Source organism: Haliotis rufescens, unplaced genomic scaffold (genome assembly GCF_023055435.1).
Source record: "Haliotis rufescens isolate VD_foot unplaced genomic scaffold, xgHalRufe1.0.p SCAF_41, whole genome shotgun sequence".
NCBI classification, from domain to species: Eukaryota; Metazoa; Mollusca; class Gastropoda; order Lepetellida; family Haliotidae; genus Haliotis; species Haliotis rufescens.
In genome coordinates this window covers 1,215,698-1,233,707 of record NW_025964124.1, presented here as the reverse complement: position 1 = coordinate 1,233,707, position 18,010 = coordinate 1,215,698, and the positions used below count along the sequence as shown (strand labels likewise).

The 18,010-nt window shown below is 43.9% G+C and overlaps 1 protein-coding gene across 1 annotated transcript; it reads right to left on the bottom strand.

Moving 5' to 3' along the window:
- Nucleotides 1–593: 593 nt before the first annotated feature.
- LOC124127365 (monocarboxylate transporter 12-like) lies at nucleotides 594–17,975 on the bottom strand. The gene is made up of 7 exons (XM_046490766.2): nucleotides 17,799–17,975; nucleotides 11,391–11,634; nucleotides 9,650–9,793; nucleotides 6,959–7,720; nucleotides 3,022–3,291; nucleotides 2,357–2,482; nucleotides 594–1,045 (listed from the first exon to the last, which is right to left on the bottom strand). Exons 2-7 carry the CDS (start codon nucleotides 11,632–11,634, stop codon nucleotides 870–872), a joined length of 1,722 nt encoding a protein of 573 aa, XP_046346722.1. The 5' UTR covers nucleotides 17,799–17,975; the 3' UTR covers nucleotides 594–869.
- Between the last annotated feature and the right edge of the window lie 35 nt (nucleotides 17,976–18,010).

Below are 18,010 nucleotides of genomic sequence, written 5' to 3'. Positions count from 1 at the left end.
CTGTCTATTGTGGTGACTTCCGGTACCATGTACTGTGGGTAGCGTGACATTGCAGGACGATATTGAACAAACAAAATTTAAACTTTATTCAAACTACAATATAGTTAAAAATCTGTATTGAAGTCAACCAATGAATTATTAAATGTAGCTTACAAGAAAGATGTGTCGTAAATATAACTAAATAGCAACATCATCAAGATAATACCCTCTCTCTCTCTCTCCCCTCTCTCTCCCTCCCTCTCTCTCCCTCTCTCTCTCCCCTCTCTCTCTCTCCCCCTCTCCCTCCCTCTCTCTCTCTCTCCCTCTCTCTCTCCCCCTCTCTCTCTCTCCCCCTCTCCCTCTCTCTCTCCCTCTCTCTCCCTCTCCCTCTCTCTCTCTCTCCCTCTCTCTCCCTCTCTCTCTCTCTCTCTCTCTCTCACACTGAGTACTTCTTCCTATATACGAATCACGGTGCATTTATTCAGTCATAATAGGTGAGACTTATGGCCACCATTTCCCGTGACCTTATTCTATCAAGCATCACACAGGCCAAAGGATGTAAGCTGCAAGAAAGTATATACACATGGTGGTAAAAAACGAAACAAACAAGAATATAATTATCCGATGTTGATGTATTTCATCGAAGTTGTGTTTCGGCCCTGACGTGTGCAATGTTTCGGCCCTGACCAGTGCAGTGTTTCGGCGATGACGTGTGCAGTGTTTCGGCCCTGACCAGTGCAGTGTTTCGGCGACTGTAACTATTAATGACGTTTGTAACGTTTCGGTGAAATCCAATTTTCAAGTGTATACTTTCTTTTGCCCGTGAATATATATTCTCACACCGAACTCCCACTATGCAGCAAGCACGGTTCAGTTCACGGCTGCTTCTGTCAGTGAGAGTCCAGCATTGCGTGTGTCTCCGCTCCAGTGACGTGTTGCTGTTCTCGCGATCTCTCCCAGGCAGCCAACTTCCGCAAAGGAAGACAGATTATACCAGACATGGCTAGCGTTGCCCCGGACAGGTAGAATGCGGCGTTGTAACTACCGAACGTGTCCGCGATAGCACCTGGAGTGGGAGGGAAATATAATCAACATTACAGATTGTAATCCGGGAAACTCCGCCATGAACTAATGAGAACTGTAAGGTTAACTGGTAACATTGCGGGGAGCCAGTTTAAATCTTTAAACGACATGGCGTTAATACATTGAATATTAATATTTTAGTGACCATGAGGTCTTGAATAATCTTGTGTCGTCACTTGTTGCAATGTTACGTCACTAGGTGACGCGTTTAAAGCTACTCGATGTGTGGAGTTGTTCCCCTTGGCCAAGTCAATGTCCGAATATCACGGGATTGAATATCAAGGTTGTGAACCTTGGTTTGTTTGCACCTTGGCTTTCTCTGGGACACTATTAACAGGCCCCCGCCCACACTGAGCTGACACGCTTTGTACACAAAATGCACTGACAGGGAACATTGATAATACACCAAAATAACACGTTAAAATAACACGTTAAAATAATACGTTAAAATAACACGCAAAAATAATACGTTAAAATAATACGTTAAAATAATACGTTAAAATAATACGTTAAAATAATACGTTAAAATAACACGCTAAAATAATACGTTAAAATAACACGCTTAAATAATACGTTAAAATAATACGTTAAAATAAAACGCTAAAATAAAACGTTAAAATAATACGTTAAAATAATACGTTAAAATAACACGCTTAAATAATACGTTAAAATAATACGTTAAAATAACAAGCTTAAATAATACGCTAAAATAATACGCTAAAATAACACGTTAAAATAACACGCTAAAATAATACGTTTAAATAATACGTTAAAATAATACGCTGAAATAAAACGTTAAAATAAAACGTTAAAATAACACGCTTAAATAATACGTTAAAATAATACGTTAAAATAACACGCTTAAATAATACGTTAAAATAATACGTTAAAATAACACGCTTAAATAAAACGTTAAAATAATACGCTAAAATAATACGTTAAAATAACACGCTTAAATAATACGTAAAATAAAACGCCAAAATAATACGCTAAAATAATACGCTAAAATAACACGCTTAAATAATACGTTAAAATAATACGTTCAAAAAACACGCTAAAATAATACGTTAAAATAATACGCTAAAATAATACGCTAAAATAATACGTTAAAATAATACGTTAAAACAATACGTTAAAATAACACGCTAAAATAATACCTTCAAATAATACGTAAAAGTAATACGCCAAAATAATACGCTAAAATAATACGCTAAAATAATACGCAAGCATAATACAAGAAAATAATTCAAACAAATTGACGTCAACACAATTTGAAATGACCAGTGCCACGCACCTGCTATAGGCGCCCCGATATAGGACGACATTCCCTGGAACATGATGACCAGTCCGAAGGCGCTGGTCAGTCTCTCCAGCCCCATCAGCTCTACCATGATGATGGACCTCAGCGACACGAACACCGCTACACATGAGGACAGACACACGCGTACGTTATACATACATATACATTATGTAGGTATCGGATGTCCATGTAGTAACAATGTCACACTTGCAGGTATATATACCACCTGAAAGTTGTGTTTTCCATCCATGTGAGATTTGCCGCACCACAACGGCAACGTTAGGGTTAGGGTTAGGGTTAGTGTCAGGGTCAGGGTCAGGGTCAGGGTGAAGGTCAGGGTCAGGGTCAGGGTTAGGGTCAGGGTTAGGGTTAGGGTTAGGGTTAGGGTCAGGGTCAGGGTCAGGGTAAGGGTAAGGGTAAGGGTTAGGGTTAGGGTTAGGGTTACGTCTTCTGAGTAGATTCGAAGGGATGTTAATGTTTTCATATTGTGGAGCACAGAGCTTCGAAATCTATGTTTGCTTCATGAATTGGCAGCTATTATCAGGACATTCGCTCCTTTTAAGTAAATACACATCGTCAATGATGGTTGTTCACCTATCTCAAGACCAAGGGCGTCGATTCTCTTTATATACTAAATATCTTGAATGAATGTTGTTTACCTATCCCAAGACCGAAGATTGCTACGTAAGCGGACAGCAGACCGTAGCTGCCATAGAACGGAACCAGTATCGTAGCAACGCCAGCAATGATGAGGGCTATGTTGTTGATGAGGAGGCAATCAGCCCACGTCTGGTCGGAGACGAAGCCCACGACGACCCTGCCCACGGTGTTGGTGATGCCGATGATGGAGATGAGGAATGCTGCGTCTTTCAGAGAGATATCCATGTCCAGGGCCATAGGGGGGATGTAGGTGAAGGGCACGAAGAAGCCTGGAAGGGGAGATAACTCAGTCAATACTCGTCCAGGCAAAGGTCATTTAGTAATTTCAAAAAAATCACGACATTAACTGCGGGGCATATCTGGTGAAGATCTTACCATCCCAAGTAGGTGTAGGTCGCGTGGGGTGAACTATGAGGGACCTTTGACCATCCACTCCAAATGGGGGGTATCTGGGCTCTTCGGCTAATCAGGGGCGGTCGGGTAGCCTAGTGGGTAAAGCGTTCGCTCGTCACGCCGAAGACCCGGGTTCGATTCCCGACATGGGTACAATGTGTGAAGCCCATTTCTGGTGTCCCCCGCCGCGATATTGCTGGAATATTGCTGAAAGCGGCTTAAAACCATACTCACTCACTCACTAAACCTCTTAACGGAGAGTTCCATTTTAACAGAGAAATCATACACAGAGGATACGTATTCCTCAGGTGGTACTCACTTTTATAACATAATAGGCTATTTATATTTTGGCTGTATACGTCATGGCGCTCAGAAACAAGTGTGTATATTATCAGCAATATGGTGGCTCGATCTTCACGTTTTACAACCATACCTGAGCGTTCACGTTATAAAAATCAAGACATTATATATTCTGTTCTAAATGAGTTGTAACAAAAGTTTAAACGCCTCGGCAATGACTGGTTGATTAGATTGGAGGGGTTGACGGATCTTCTATGTCAGAGAAAAAGATCAATCTCATTAAAATCAGACCTCAGTTCTCGCTACCGCTAAACAAAGATCTGAGGACATCCCATTAGGGTCACGTCAGAACGACCTTTCATCCGACCAATCAGAGCATCGCTTACCAGATTATGAAAGTGACAGTCGGAATGTGATTTCTAATCATGCAAACCTCGAAAACTTTAACTCCGAACGAAAGTTACGGGTTTAACGACTGAATCCATACAATCTAGACCATCTATTAGCCATTCCAGAATGAGATTGAGAAAAAGATCTGAATTTCATTAGATTCGATCACATGGAATCGACCAAGTTGTAGTTATATAATTACAGAATCACAATAATAAGATATAGTCATTGGTTTGTGTAGTAATCTCTATCGGAATCATGTATACACTGATGAACAAGAAACAAATATCTATGAGACTTGATGAAAAAGACAAGAAGATTTTCTAGCATTTCTGACATTTCTAACATTTGCAATCATAGAATAAGGGGAGACACGGCCCAGTGATTAAGGTGCCGCATTTCGCTGTACAGAGTTGCTTTCCTTGGGACCAGAACATATAATTGTGGGTTTGAATCCAGGTTCGCCCCGATTATGTTTCTAGGTTTATCAGCACCAGACCAGTGCTACTGGGTTTCACCAGAGTAGTACATGCATAACATTGGGCATTCCTCCCACATTAAGCTGACACGCTGAGACAGGACTTGAATACTGCTATACGCTGTGTTAATCCCAACTGTCTCAGTCATGACAAAAGCATCATGAAATGCGTAACTAGGCAACGATGAGACAGCGTCATTGCACGGCGCCAGACACGGCGTGCCTCATTTGTTCCGGGTTGGAGGAGATGTACACGGGGGCACGGGGAGGAGTCATGGTTGGAGAGACGCAAACAAGAAACTGTATCTTTCTGACACACATGTATAATGGTACACGTACATACGAAATAGATGAATAATTATGATAATATTTTTTTAAACAAACCTAACTGTGAATTATTACCCCTGATCTTTACGTTTAGGGAAGAGAACTGGTTTTTTTTCAATCAATCAGTCAAGCAGTCGTTTTGTCGAATAACCTTTTGATCACGGTCAAAGATCTCATGGTAGTACTGCATGTGGATGCAGTCAATGGTCTTACTGTAGCACTGCATTTGGATGTAGTCAGTGGTCTTACTGTAGCACTGCATGAAGATGTAGTCAATGGTCTAACTGTAGCACTGCATGTGGATGTAGTCAATGGTCTTACTGTAGCACTGCATTAAGATGTAGTCAATGGTCTAACTGTAGCATTACATGTGGATGTAGTCAATGGTCTTACTGTAGCACTGCACGTGGATGAAGTCAATGGTCTTACTGTAGCACTACATGTGGATGTAGTCAATGGTCTTACTGTAGTACTGCATGTGGAGGAAGTCAATGGTCTTACTGTAGCACTGCATGTGGATGTAGTCAATGGTCTTACAGTAGCACTGCATGAGGATGTAGTCAATGGTCTTACTGTAGCACTGCATGTGGATGAAGTCAATGGTCTTATTGTAACACTGCATGTGGATCTAGTCAATGGTCTTACAGTAGCACTGCATGTGGATGTAGTCAATAGTCTTATTGTAGCACTGCATGTGGATGAAGTCAATGGTCTTACTGTAGCACTGCATGTGGATGTAGTCAATAGTCTTACTGTAGCACTGCACGTGGATGTAGTCAATGGTCTTACAGTAGCACTTGTACTGTTGACTTAGAAAGTTGTGATGAATTAGTTCGATATTCTTTTGACACATACAGTGGGTATCGTTACGAAACCGAAACCAAATTTTTAAAGAAACTTATCTTTGTCTATGTGTGAAATGATATGTGTACATACGAAATACATAACTATTTATGAAAATATATTTTTTAAACATTCCCATTTGTAAGTTATTACACTAAACAAAATGAATTAAATTAAATTAAACTAAAAGGCAACAGTCACAACAGGGAGACAGGTCCTGTCCTTGATTGGTTGACCTGCCCTGGACTAGCTTCTTCCGATCTTTTTCCCCCATAAACATTTTCGCTGCAGTGAAACGTTGACCCATTTCCGTGAAACGTGTCTGTCTGTCGAGAGGGATGGAGACAGGCCTACACCATATGACACACGTTGCGGGGAACATTGAAGCAATTTCCGTGTAGCGAGATATTGGCACTTTTGGACAGCATGAATAATTGACGCGTCAGGCCACAGGAGTAAAATTATTACCATTAGGAGGCAATTTTGACAGAGAAGTATGGTTCAAGGTTAAAAATAACAAACGCTCTCACAACGTTTCAATGTTAACAATTTCTGCATGTGTCCATGTGCAGATCTACTTCATTATAAAATAATATTTCAACATTGTAGCTATTACTTTGAAAATATTAACTATGAAGAAATATTAATAAACTTAACACTGTATATATATATACTTACTTTGAAAATATTAACTATGAAGACATATTAATAAACTTAACACTGTATATATATATATATATATGTTAACAGTATCATGTATACCGCTATGCTTGTGTCATCTTAATACTCTATGTTCCTTGAAAATAACAACAAATGTTTCAGGAAGTCATTTTTGTGAAAACATTATACTAGTTAAGTTTTCATAATAATGGTAGGCACGGTTGGCCAAGTCGTCGCGATTCGATGTGCAGAGTTGCGTCCCTTGGGCACGCCAGAAACCTATGATTGTGGGTTCGAATCCCGGTTCGCCCCGATTATGTTTCTAGGTTTGTCCGCACCATACCCGTGCTCATGGGTTTCACAGAATTGGTAAACGTCTGAGACCTGCATCACTTCGGGCTTTCCTCCCACATTGAGCTGACACGCATTGATATAACTGGAATAATGTTAAAAGCGGCGTTAAACCCAAGTCACTCACTCACTCATAATAATGAATAACACTTAACACGTGGATCACGCCAGGGAGGAGGAAATGCAATACTCACCCATCATACACAGGAAGCACGAAATCCCATACAGTAAAAATGTCGGACTTTTAAGAAGTGAGATGTCGAACACAGAAAACAGTCCCCGCGCGGCACGTGTACATGGAGATAGATCCTCCTCCTCCTCCGCGCCCCTCCCCGGCTGCAGAGACTGGTGGGAGGTGAACACCGCCTGGGTATACTCCTTCTCTGAGCCAGCCTGTGTAAACTCCTTCAGGTTCTTGATACTCCCACTATAGAATATATCTTTTCTCTCCAGGGGTTGCAGATAGGAGTGTTTATGTCCTTGGTGCCCATGCTTTCCGCCCTGAACTAACGTCCCATGACTGTGAGCAAGTCTAGCTATATCACTTTCTCCTTTAATCACCGACACCTGACCATTGAGAGGCTTATTTAAGTTCATGTCGTAAGATCGACTTCTAACCATTGGTTCAGCGTCTTTTCTGTTTTTGGAATATATTGGTTTGTTGTCTCCCATCTCCGCAAGCTGCATGTCGGAATTGTCACTGTGCGCGCATGTAGCCGCCGGTAGAGGGCGGTAGAACATGCTAAAGATGGCGCCGTTGAGCACGAGACCGGACATGATCCAGGTGGTGCCTTGCCAGTTGTACTCGCCCAGGAGGAACTCCGAGAGCGGGGCGAAGACGAAGGTGCCGATACCGGAACCACAGCACGCAATGCCCGTGGCTAGAGCTCGCCTCTTGTCGAAGTAGTAGCCCACCATGACTATAGCAGGAAGATACATCAGCCCGAAGCCCAGGCCTGAAACACATCATGCAACCAGCTGGGAACTCCTGAATAACGTGATGACTGAAAGTGCTAAGGAGGTATCTGCAGCATGCATTACTAGCCTTCAGAGTACTGGATTGACTGTCGAGAAGTACTACACTTGCTTAATATATTTGTCATTTCTATGTTAGAAACGAAAACAAAACTACGAAGGGAATTTTACATCCAAACTAGATACAGTAAATTGTATTTGTATTTGGTAAGTTTATTACGAAACATACCAGACATATCAGACATACAAAACTCCCGCGGGCTAACTGTCACTTACTGACTGACTTATCTCCCCTGAATTGTCATGTTATCCTACCTGGCGAGGACTGACTCATTTACCTCCCCTGAACCAGCTTGTTATACCTGGCGAGAACCGACTGACTTACCTCCCGGCCCCTGAACCAGCTTGCTATCCTACCAGACGAGAACCGACTGACTTACCTCCCCTGAACCAGCTTGCTATCCTACCAGACGAGAACCGACTGACTTACCTCCCCTGAACTAGCTTGCCATCCTACCAGACGAGGATTGACTGACTTACCTCCCCATAACCAGCTTGTTATACTACCAGGCGAGGACTGGCTGACTTACCTCCCCTGAACCAGCTTGCTATCCTACCAGACGAGAACCGACTGACTTACCTCCCCTGAAAAAGCTTGCTATCCTACCTGGCGAGGACTGACTGACTTACCTACCCTGAACCAGCTTGCTATCCTACCAGACGAGAACCGACTGACTTACCTCCCCTGAACCAGCTTGCTATCCTACCAGACGAGGATTGACTGACTTACCTCCCCAGAACCAGCTTGTTATCCTACCTGGTAAGGACTGACCCGCTTACCTCCCCTTAACCAGCTTGCTATCCTACCTGGCGAGGACTGACTGACTTACCTCCCCTGAACCAGCTTGCTATCCTACCTGGCAAGGGGGCACGGGTGGCCCAGTCGTCTAAGGCGCCGCGATTCGCTGTGCAGAGTTGCGTCCCTTGGGCACGCCAGAAACCTATGATTGTGGGTTCGAATCCCGGTTCGCCCCGATTATGTTTCTAGGTTTGTCAGCACCATACCCGTGCTCGTGGGTTTCACCGAAGTGGTAAACGTCTGAGACCTGCATCACTTCGGGCTTTCCTCCCACATTAAGCTGACACGCCGTGATATAACTGGAATACTGTTAAAAGCGGCGTTACACCCAACTCACTCACTCAATCACTCCTGTCGAGAAGTACTACAATTGCTTAATATATTTGTCATTTCTATGTTAGAAACGAAAACAAAACTACGAAGGGAATTTTACATCCAAACTAGATACAGTAAATTGTATTTGTATTTGGTAAGTTTATTACAAACATACCAGACATATCAGACATACAAAACTCCCGCGGGCTAACTGTCACTTACTGACTGACTTATCTCCCCTGAATTGTCATGTTATCCTACCTGGCGAGGACTGACTCATTTACCTCCCCTGAACCAGCTTGTTATACCTGGCGAGAACCGACTGACTTACCTCCCGGCCCCTGAACCAGCTTGCTATCCTACCAGACGAGAACCGACTGACTTACCTCCCCTGAACCAGCTTGCCATCCTACCAGACGAGGATTGACTGACTTACCTCCCCTGATCCAGCGTGCTATCCTCCCTGGCGAGGACTGACTGACTTACCTCCCCTGAACCAGCTTGCCATCCTACCAGACGAGGATTGACTGACTTACCTCCCCTGATCCAGCTTGCTATCCTCCCTGGCGAGGACTGACTGACTTACCTCCCCTGAACCAGCTTGTTATCCTTCCTGGCGAGGACTGACTGACTTACCTCCCCTGAACCAGCTTGTTATCCTTCCTGGCGAGGACTAACTGACTTACCTCCCCTGAACCAGCTTCCTATCCTACCTGGCTTGGACTGACTGACTTACCTCCCATGAAGCCGTAGATGAAGGTGAGGAGGGCGATGTTCGTGGAGAAGGTGGAGACAAACAGGGATACGGACGACACGACAGCCCCGGTGATGGCGACAGGACGACAGCCGTACTTGTTGACCAGCATGCTGACCCCAGGCCCTGTAAGTGGGAGGTCATCATGGAATAATATTTCAATGGGAAGTTTACATGACATACGGCTTTATCATTGGACGAGAGGCCGGTCACAATACGGCGAAACTGACGTTCATAGGCGTATTAAACGTATTAAACGTTATCATGAAATGACGTAAACACTAGAGGACTACTTCCACAATCCTTGGGAAACCCCTGGGAATTCCCTAGCACATACAGAACTGATCAGTTTCACCAAAGACGTATGTAAGACTTTGATTTTACTCTTTAATCTTGAACTCAGCATTTTAGCTTACATTCGGAAAAGTGAGGGAGTATCTACGAATAACCCCGTTACGACCGGCATAGTGAACACAACGAAGAAATTCTAAGAAACTATCCTAGTGTCGACTTGATCCGCTTCTTGATGATAATCTACAGCAATCTATGTATTTGATTCAGTATCTAATGGACACTTCACCAACTATTTTTTCCACTTTTCATCGTGCTCTATATTTGAAATGTTTTCCAGTCATTTGATGACCTTGCTAACTCAGGTCTGTACATGTATGTATCCTCCTGGGTCGGAGCGACTGAAAATGTCCGTTTACCCCCCCCCCCCCCCCCCCCTTATCGGTCACCACAGCTGCCATCACCTGACGTTTAGAGAAGTCGTTCAAAATCGGATGAGGTCACTACATTATTTTAGAGAAGTCGTTTAAATGTTGGATGAGGTCACTACATTATTTTCGAGAAGTCGTTCAAATTGTCGGATGAGGTCACTACATTATTTTAGAGAAGTCGTTCAAATGTCGGATGAGGTCACTACATTATTTTAGACAAGTCGTTCAAATTGTCGGATGAGGTCACTACATTATTTTCGAGAAGTCGTTCAAATGTCGGATGAGGTCAATACATTATTTTAGAGAAGTTGTTCAAATGACCGATGAGGTCACTACATTATTTAGAGAAGTCGTTCAAATGACTGATGAGGTCACTTTCATTATTTAGAGAAGTCGTTAAAATGTCGGTTGAGGTCACTTTTATTATTTGGAGAAGTCGTTCAAATGTCTGATGCGGTTACTACATTATTTGGAGAAGTCGTTCTAATGTCTAATGAGGTCACTACATTATTTAGAGAAGTCGTTCAAATGTCTAATGAGGTCACTACATTATTTGGAGAAGTCGTTCTAATGTCGGATGAGGTCACTACATTATTTAGAAAAGTCGTTCAAATGTCTGATGAGGTCACTACGTTATTTAGAGAAGTCGTTCAAATGTCTGATGAGGTCACTACATTGTTTAGATCAGTCGTTCAAATGTCTGATGAGGTCACTACATTATTTAGAGAAGTCGTTCAAATGTCTGATGAGGTCACTACATTATTTGGAGAAGTCATTCAAATGTCTGATGAGGTCACTACATTATTTAGAGAAGTCATTCAAATGTCTGATGAGGTCACTACATTATTTGGAGAAGTCGTTCAAATGACTGATGAGGTCACTACATTATTTGGAGAAGTCGTTCAAATGACTGATGAGGTCACTACATTATTTGGAGAAGTCATTCAAATGACTGATGAGGTCATTACACTAATCGCGACATTGTGGATGCAGGTACACACCGATAATGAGGTAGGAGCCGTTCAGGACGGAGCCGATCCAGGAGGTCGTGGCCTTGTTGGCGCCGAAGTGTTCCATGAACCTGTTGAAGAAGATGCCCTGACTGAAGCACACGCCGTCCACGAGCACGCTGATCATGAAGGAGGAGAACGTGACGACCCAGCCCCAACCCCCATCAGGTGGGCGTGGCGCGGGGGTACCTTGGGACTTGGCTTGGCCGACTTCAGCAGGTTCCGCTTTCGCCATCTGAGATAAGGATGAACATGAACAGTTAGTGAGTGAGTGAGTTGGGTTTAACACCGCTTCTAACAGTATTCCAGTTATATCACGGCGTGTCAGCTTAATGTGGGGGGAAAGCCCGAAGTGATGCAGGTCTCAGACATTTACCACTTCGGTGAAACCTACGAGCACGGGTACGGTGCTGACAAACCTAGAAACATAATCGGGGCGTCCGGGATTCGAACCCACAATCAAAGGTTTCAAAGGACGCAATTCTTCACAGCGAATTGCAGCGCCTTAGACGACTGGGCCACCCGTGCCCCCATGAACAATTAAAATGCATTGAGAGACCTCACATTATCGTGTGGTTCGTGTGATGGATGAATTTACTAACATTTGGTAAAGTAGAGACACTTGATGGATAACTATGAGATCGCGAGAATGTCCCTTACAGTATTCCATAGATAACAGCCTCCTTGTTAACTGTAAAGGCGGCGTGTCGGTATAGATCCTTATACTGCTGCTAAGCAAGGCTGAATAATGAACACGGTACATCCCATCCGCCTACTATGAACTCATTAGGCAATAATCACAGCACGTATGTATTCTTAATCCTGTTTAATTGACTTCCTGTCATATGGTCCATCATGTTGTTACAGTTTTATCCTTCTGTTGTCATTAAGAAAGACAAGTTCTATGGATGATCAACTTCTTTATTACAATTAGTGCGACGTTTCGGTGTAGATCCTAACACCTTTTTCAAGCAAGTGATCACTTGGGGTCTTGAAGTTGTTCATCCATAGAACTTGTCTTTCTTCATCACACCAACTTCTAAATGCCACTGAAATAAGTTCTGTTGTTATTGTTTAACCAACTCATGTTAATCTCTCCCATGTACACAATTCTGCACCATGCTCGCTATTCAGCCTTGCTTGACAACCATAAAATGATCCATACCGGTTTAATTGGCTCCTCCTCATGTGTTCTCTGTCCATCATGTTGTTACAGTTTTATCCTTCTGTTGTCATTGTTTAACCTACTCACGTTAATCTGTTACTGTTGATCCTCCACCTACTGTATACGTTCTGGGCCATGCTCGCTATTCACCCTTGCTTGACAACGGTAAATGATCTACACTCTTCAAACAATGAAACGCACAGGTAGTATGTAGTTCAGTGAACTTGACTACACACAAAATCCGGTATATAGATGGGATATATGTTATTGGAAAATGTTGGTGGCCTGATATTCGAAAAACGGTGCGTCCAAACGCAGCCACTGTCGATTTGCAATGTGTTAAACGACATTGTTTTCACACTTGTTCAAAAATGTCATGGAGGAAAACAGTAAAGCCAAATGCACGTGCAGGTTATGGCATTCGTAACTCGTGGTGGTGGCTATAAAAGGCAAGCATAAGCCAATAATTTGTCATTCAATTTTCAACATTTTTCAAGTTCGAAAATGTCGAGACTCAGCGCTGCCGATCGGAACATCGCCATTGGTCCGTAGATGTGAGGTTGCTAACACCTACCTGATGTAGTTTGTATATTAGACTATTGTTTCATCCATTCCAACACTGTGACGAAGTACTTAACGTTTTTGTCACACGATATTGTTTTAGGATGCAAACCTAGTTCCCAATGTAGCATTATCCCCAGCTGTAGCCAGCTTTAGGGGAATAATTAGCTTTAGCTCACGACACAGCGACATTATTCCACTCACGTCCTGAACTTGACAGGACAGGGAATCTCGTATTGTAGTCCATGCATTACCCATCCCTCTTCAAGTGTCAAGGATGTCATTGTTAGCGTACTCTAATAGAAGCGCTCCGTGAATGGAATCTCCACCCTATAACCTATTTTAGAAAATTCTTGCACGCAGAATTCCCAGGACTGAGGTTTTAAAACAACAACGAAAAGAATAATTTGAAGTAAAAGAATTGCTTACTCAACATGTTATGTTCATGTGTATACGTTTATACACTTATACAGTAGTTTTGTATACTAATAATATATAATTATGTGATCCTCATTAGATAGTTTGAAAATCTATCGCCCGTCATCTCAGTCTGGTAACGGCCTCGCTTCAGTTCACTCGATAAAAAGCTGTCGGGTCGTCAGGGAGTGAGCCAAGCGAGCCAGTTTGAATTAGCAATAACAAGACAAGATACATCCCAACAAGACGGAAAGAGTTTACAGAAACATTCAAGAGTTCAATACTTTTTGAGCGGCATTGATGTTTATGAAGAGTTCTCCTCTGAAGACGAATTGGTCCTAATTATGTGGCGACGATTGATTGGTGCCGAACACGTTGTCGGGTCATTGCAAACATGAGCACTACCAAAATCATGGCTAAGGTTGAAAACACCTCACATATTGGACCAAAAAACATAGTGCCAACCACTTCAAAATTGGAAAATTTCATTCGAGCTGTGTTGTGTGTGTCACAACTGATAGCATTCGTGACCAACTCGTGTTATTCCGGGACAAGCCGAATAGCGACTCGTGCCCCTCTCATGGCCATTTTTGCGACTGGGTTCCGTCTTAGCGCAAACGGGCATATCTAAAACAATGGTCAACTCGTTGCGTAATTGTTCACATATAGTCCCCATATTTTACATATATTTCAGATGCAATTAAACTACATTGGGACGTGCGGAATTATACAGTATGATTAAACATTTTAACTGTGTCTTGAGTATAGTTTTAGATGCAACACATATGTAAAATCAAAAAATATTTCTGAGGGATTATTTGACAAAGAACTTTAAATCATACGCGCATTCTGATTGGTTTGTCGTATTTTCGCACATAACATTCATCGAAAGGGGGACGAGTCTTCTTGCAGGTCACGGAAAGGGGCGAGTTGTGGCGAATGAACTGATGGTAGAGGGAATCTAGGTCAAGGACGGACGTGCGCATGTACTGGCCGAAGATGACAAGCGTGACACGAAGACCTTTCTTGATGTTGTTTGTCGGACACCACGGTGTGAGAGTTGACGGAGGCAACGTTTCTGTGTCCAGACACCTACATAACGTGTGTTGGTGTGATGTTGTTTGTCGGACACCACGGTGTGAGAGTTGACGGAGGCAACGTTTCTGTGTCCAGACACCTACATAACGTGTGTTGGTGTGATGTTGTTTGTCGGACACCACGGTGTGTGAGTTGACGGAGGCAACGTTTCTGTGTCCAGACACCTACATAACGTGTGTTGGTGTGATGTTGTTTGTCGGACACCACGGTGTGTGAGTTGACGGAGGCAACGTTTCTGTGTCCAGACGCCTACATAACGTGTGTTGGTGTGATGTTGTTTGTCGGACACCACGGTGTGTGAGTTGACCGAGGCAACGTTTCTGTGTCCAGACGCCTTCATAACGTGTGTTGGTGTGATGTTGTTTGTCGGACACCACGGTGTGTGAGTTGACCGAGGCAACGTTTCTGTGTCCAGACGCCTACATAACGTGTGTTGGTGTGATGTTGTTTGTCGGACACCACGGTGTGTGAGTTGACGGAGGAAACGTTTCTGTGTCCAGACGCCTACATAACGTGTGTTGGTGTGATGTTGTTTGTCGGACACCACGGTGTGTGAGTTGACGGAGGCAACGTTTCTGTGTCCAGACACCTACATAACGTGTGTTGGTGTGATGTTGTTTGTCGGACACCACGGTGTGTGAGTTGACGGAGGCAACGTTTCTGTGTCCAGACACCTACATAACGTGTGTTGGTGTGATGTTGTTTGTCGGACACCACGGTGTGTGAGTTGACGGAGGCAACGTTTCTGTGTCCAGACACCTACGTAACGTGTGTTGGTGTGATGTTGTTTGTCGGACACCACGGTGTGTGAGTTGACGGAGGCAACGTTTCTGTGTCCAGACACCTATATAACGTGTGTTGGTGCAATGTTGTTTGTCGGACACCACGGTGTGTGAGTTGACGGAGGCAACGTTTCTGTGTCCAGACACCTACATAACGTGTGTTGGTGTGATGTTGTTTGTCGGACACCACGGTGTGTGAGATGACCGAGGCAACGTTTCTGTGTCCAGACACCTACATAACGTGTGTTGGTGTGATGTTGTTTGTCGGACACCACGGTGTGTGAGTTGACGGAGGCAACGTTTCTGTGTCCAGACACCTACGTAACGTGTGTTGGTGTGATGTTGTTTGTCGGACACCACGGTGTGTGAGTTGACGGAGGCAACGTTTCTGTGTCCAGACACCTACATAACGTGTGTTGGTGCAATGTTGTTTGTCGGACACCACGGTGTGTGAGTTGACGGAGGCAACGTTTCTGTGTCCAGACACCTACATAACGTGTATTGGTGTGATGTTGTTTGTCGGACACCACGGTGTGTGAGATGACCGAGGCAACGTTTCTGTGTCCAGACACCTACATAACGTGTGTTGGTGTGATGTTGTTTGTCGGACACCACGGTGTGTGAGTTGACGGAGGCAACGTTTCTGTGTCCAGACACCTACATGACGTGTGTCGGTGTGATATTGTTTGTCGGACACCACGGTGTGTGACTTGACCGAGGCAACGTTTCTGTGTCCAGACGCCTACATAACGTGTGTTGGTGTGATGTTGTTTGCCGGACACCACGGCGTGTGAGTTGACGGAGGCAACGTTTCTGTGTCCAGACACCTACATAACGTGTGTTGGTGCGATGTTGTCGTCGTGGAGTGTTGGAAGCATGGTCTTGCGCGCATCGTAGTTTGTCACACGTCCGTTCCGGCCACGCTCTTCATGATGCTAGTCACGCTCCTAATGATGCTAGTCACGCTCTTCATGATGCTAGTCACACCCTTCATGATGCTAGTCACGCTCTTCATGATGCTAGTCACGCTCTTCATGATGCTAGTCACGCTCTTCATGATGCTAGTCACACCCTTCATGATGCTAGTCACACCGAAGACCCGGTTCGAATCCCGACATGGGTACAGTGTGTGAAGCCCATTTCTGGTGTCCCCCGCCGTGATATTGCTGGAATATTGCTAAAAGCGGCGTAAAACCACACTCACTCACTCACACTCTTCATGATGCTTCACCACGTGGGGCACCCCCTCAGTGTGCGACCCCTCCTGAGAGGAGAAATTCGTTGGGCGCAAGAATTTGGACATCAGTTGGATTGCAGCCTGTTCGTGTGTAGTCTGCCTTCCGTTGTCCTCGACCACCGCTATCGGTCTTCAGTGTATGTGTTACAGGATATGTTGAGTGTCAAGGTCACGGTAGGCCACAAATGACAAAATAGGTGAGTCATGGATGAAAATGACAATGTCAGCATGGATTCCATTTGTCATAGAATCGGCTCAGAATTATGTGGCCGTTTAAGACACACGTCAGCGTTAGAGATGGCACTAGTCCTGTTGTCCTTAACAAACTGCCAAATAGTTAAGTTATAATAAGGTCGAGCAGACGTTGCAATTCTTAAGGGTTTTGCTCTATGTTATCATTATATGGACTAGCGGACTAAAAATGTCAGTTTGTACCGTTGCACATTTGCTTTGATCATCCATACGAAGTTTAATTAAAGATCATGGAGATTTCAGAGAAGACAATGGGGTTTTGTGTCGGATGCTTTAGGAAGGTTAAACGTGAAAATACACAACATTCACTACATCATATGAGAAACATGTAAAGCATTGTTAGTCTGCACTGAGTGCACTATTAGTGCTTAGTTCAGCATTCTAAGGCGCTTCTGTAATGATCGTGGTTCGATTCCTAGTTTCCTGGTTTCTCAGAAACCATCATCAAATCTGGATTACACATATGTAGTGCTGACACGACGTGGTATTAATGGCAATGTTGGTTGGTTGGTTGGTTAACGCCGCACTCAGCAATATTCCAGATATATGACGGCGGTCTGTAAATAATCGATTCTGGACCAGACAATCCAGTGATTAATATCATGAGCATCGATCCACTCAATTGGGATCGATGACATGCATCAACCAAGTCAGCAAGCCTGACCACCCGATCCCGTTAGTCGCCTTTTACGACACGCATAGTCACCTTTTACGGCAAGCATGGGTTGCTGAAGACCTATTTTTACCCCGGAATCTTCACGGGTCTAATGACAATGTAATACCCAACTCACTCACTCACTCACTCACTCACTCACTCACTTACTCACTCACTCACTCACTCACTCACTCATTCACTCACTCACTGCACTAAGTGTGTTGTAACATACCTTATTTTCCTTCACAATCTTGCACTTCAGAACCTTATAAAAAAATTGTAAACATGTCCACAGCGATACGTCCAATGTGGCGTCGTACTGTCAAGACGATGGTGCACTCTTATCCCGCTGTGGGTCGTCCTCACCTAACCTTGCCCTTCACAACTGCGAGATCACTACGCCGCACGGTTGTAAATCTACCCGGCAGGCGTCCGAGGCAGGAA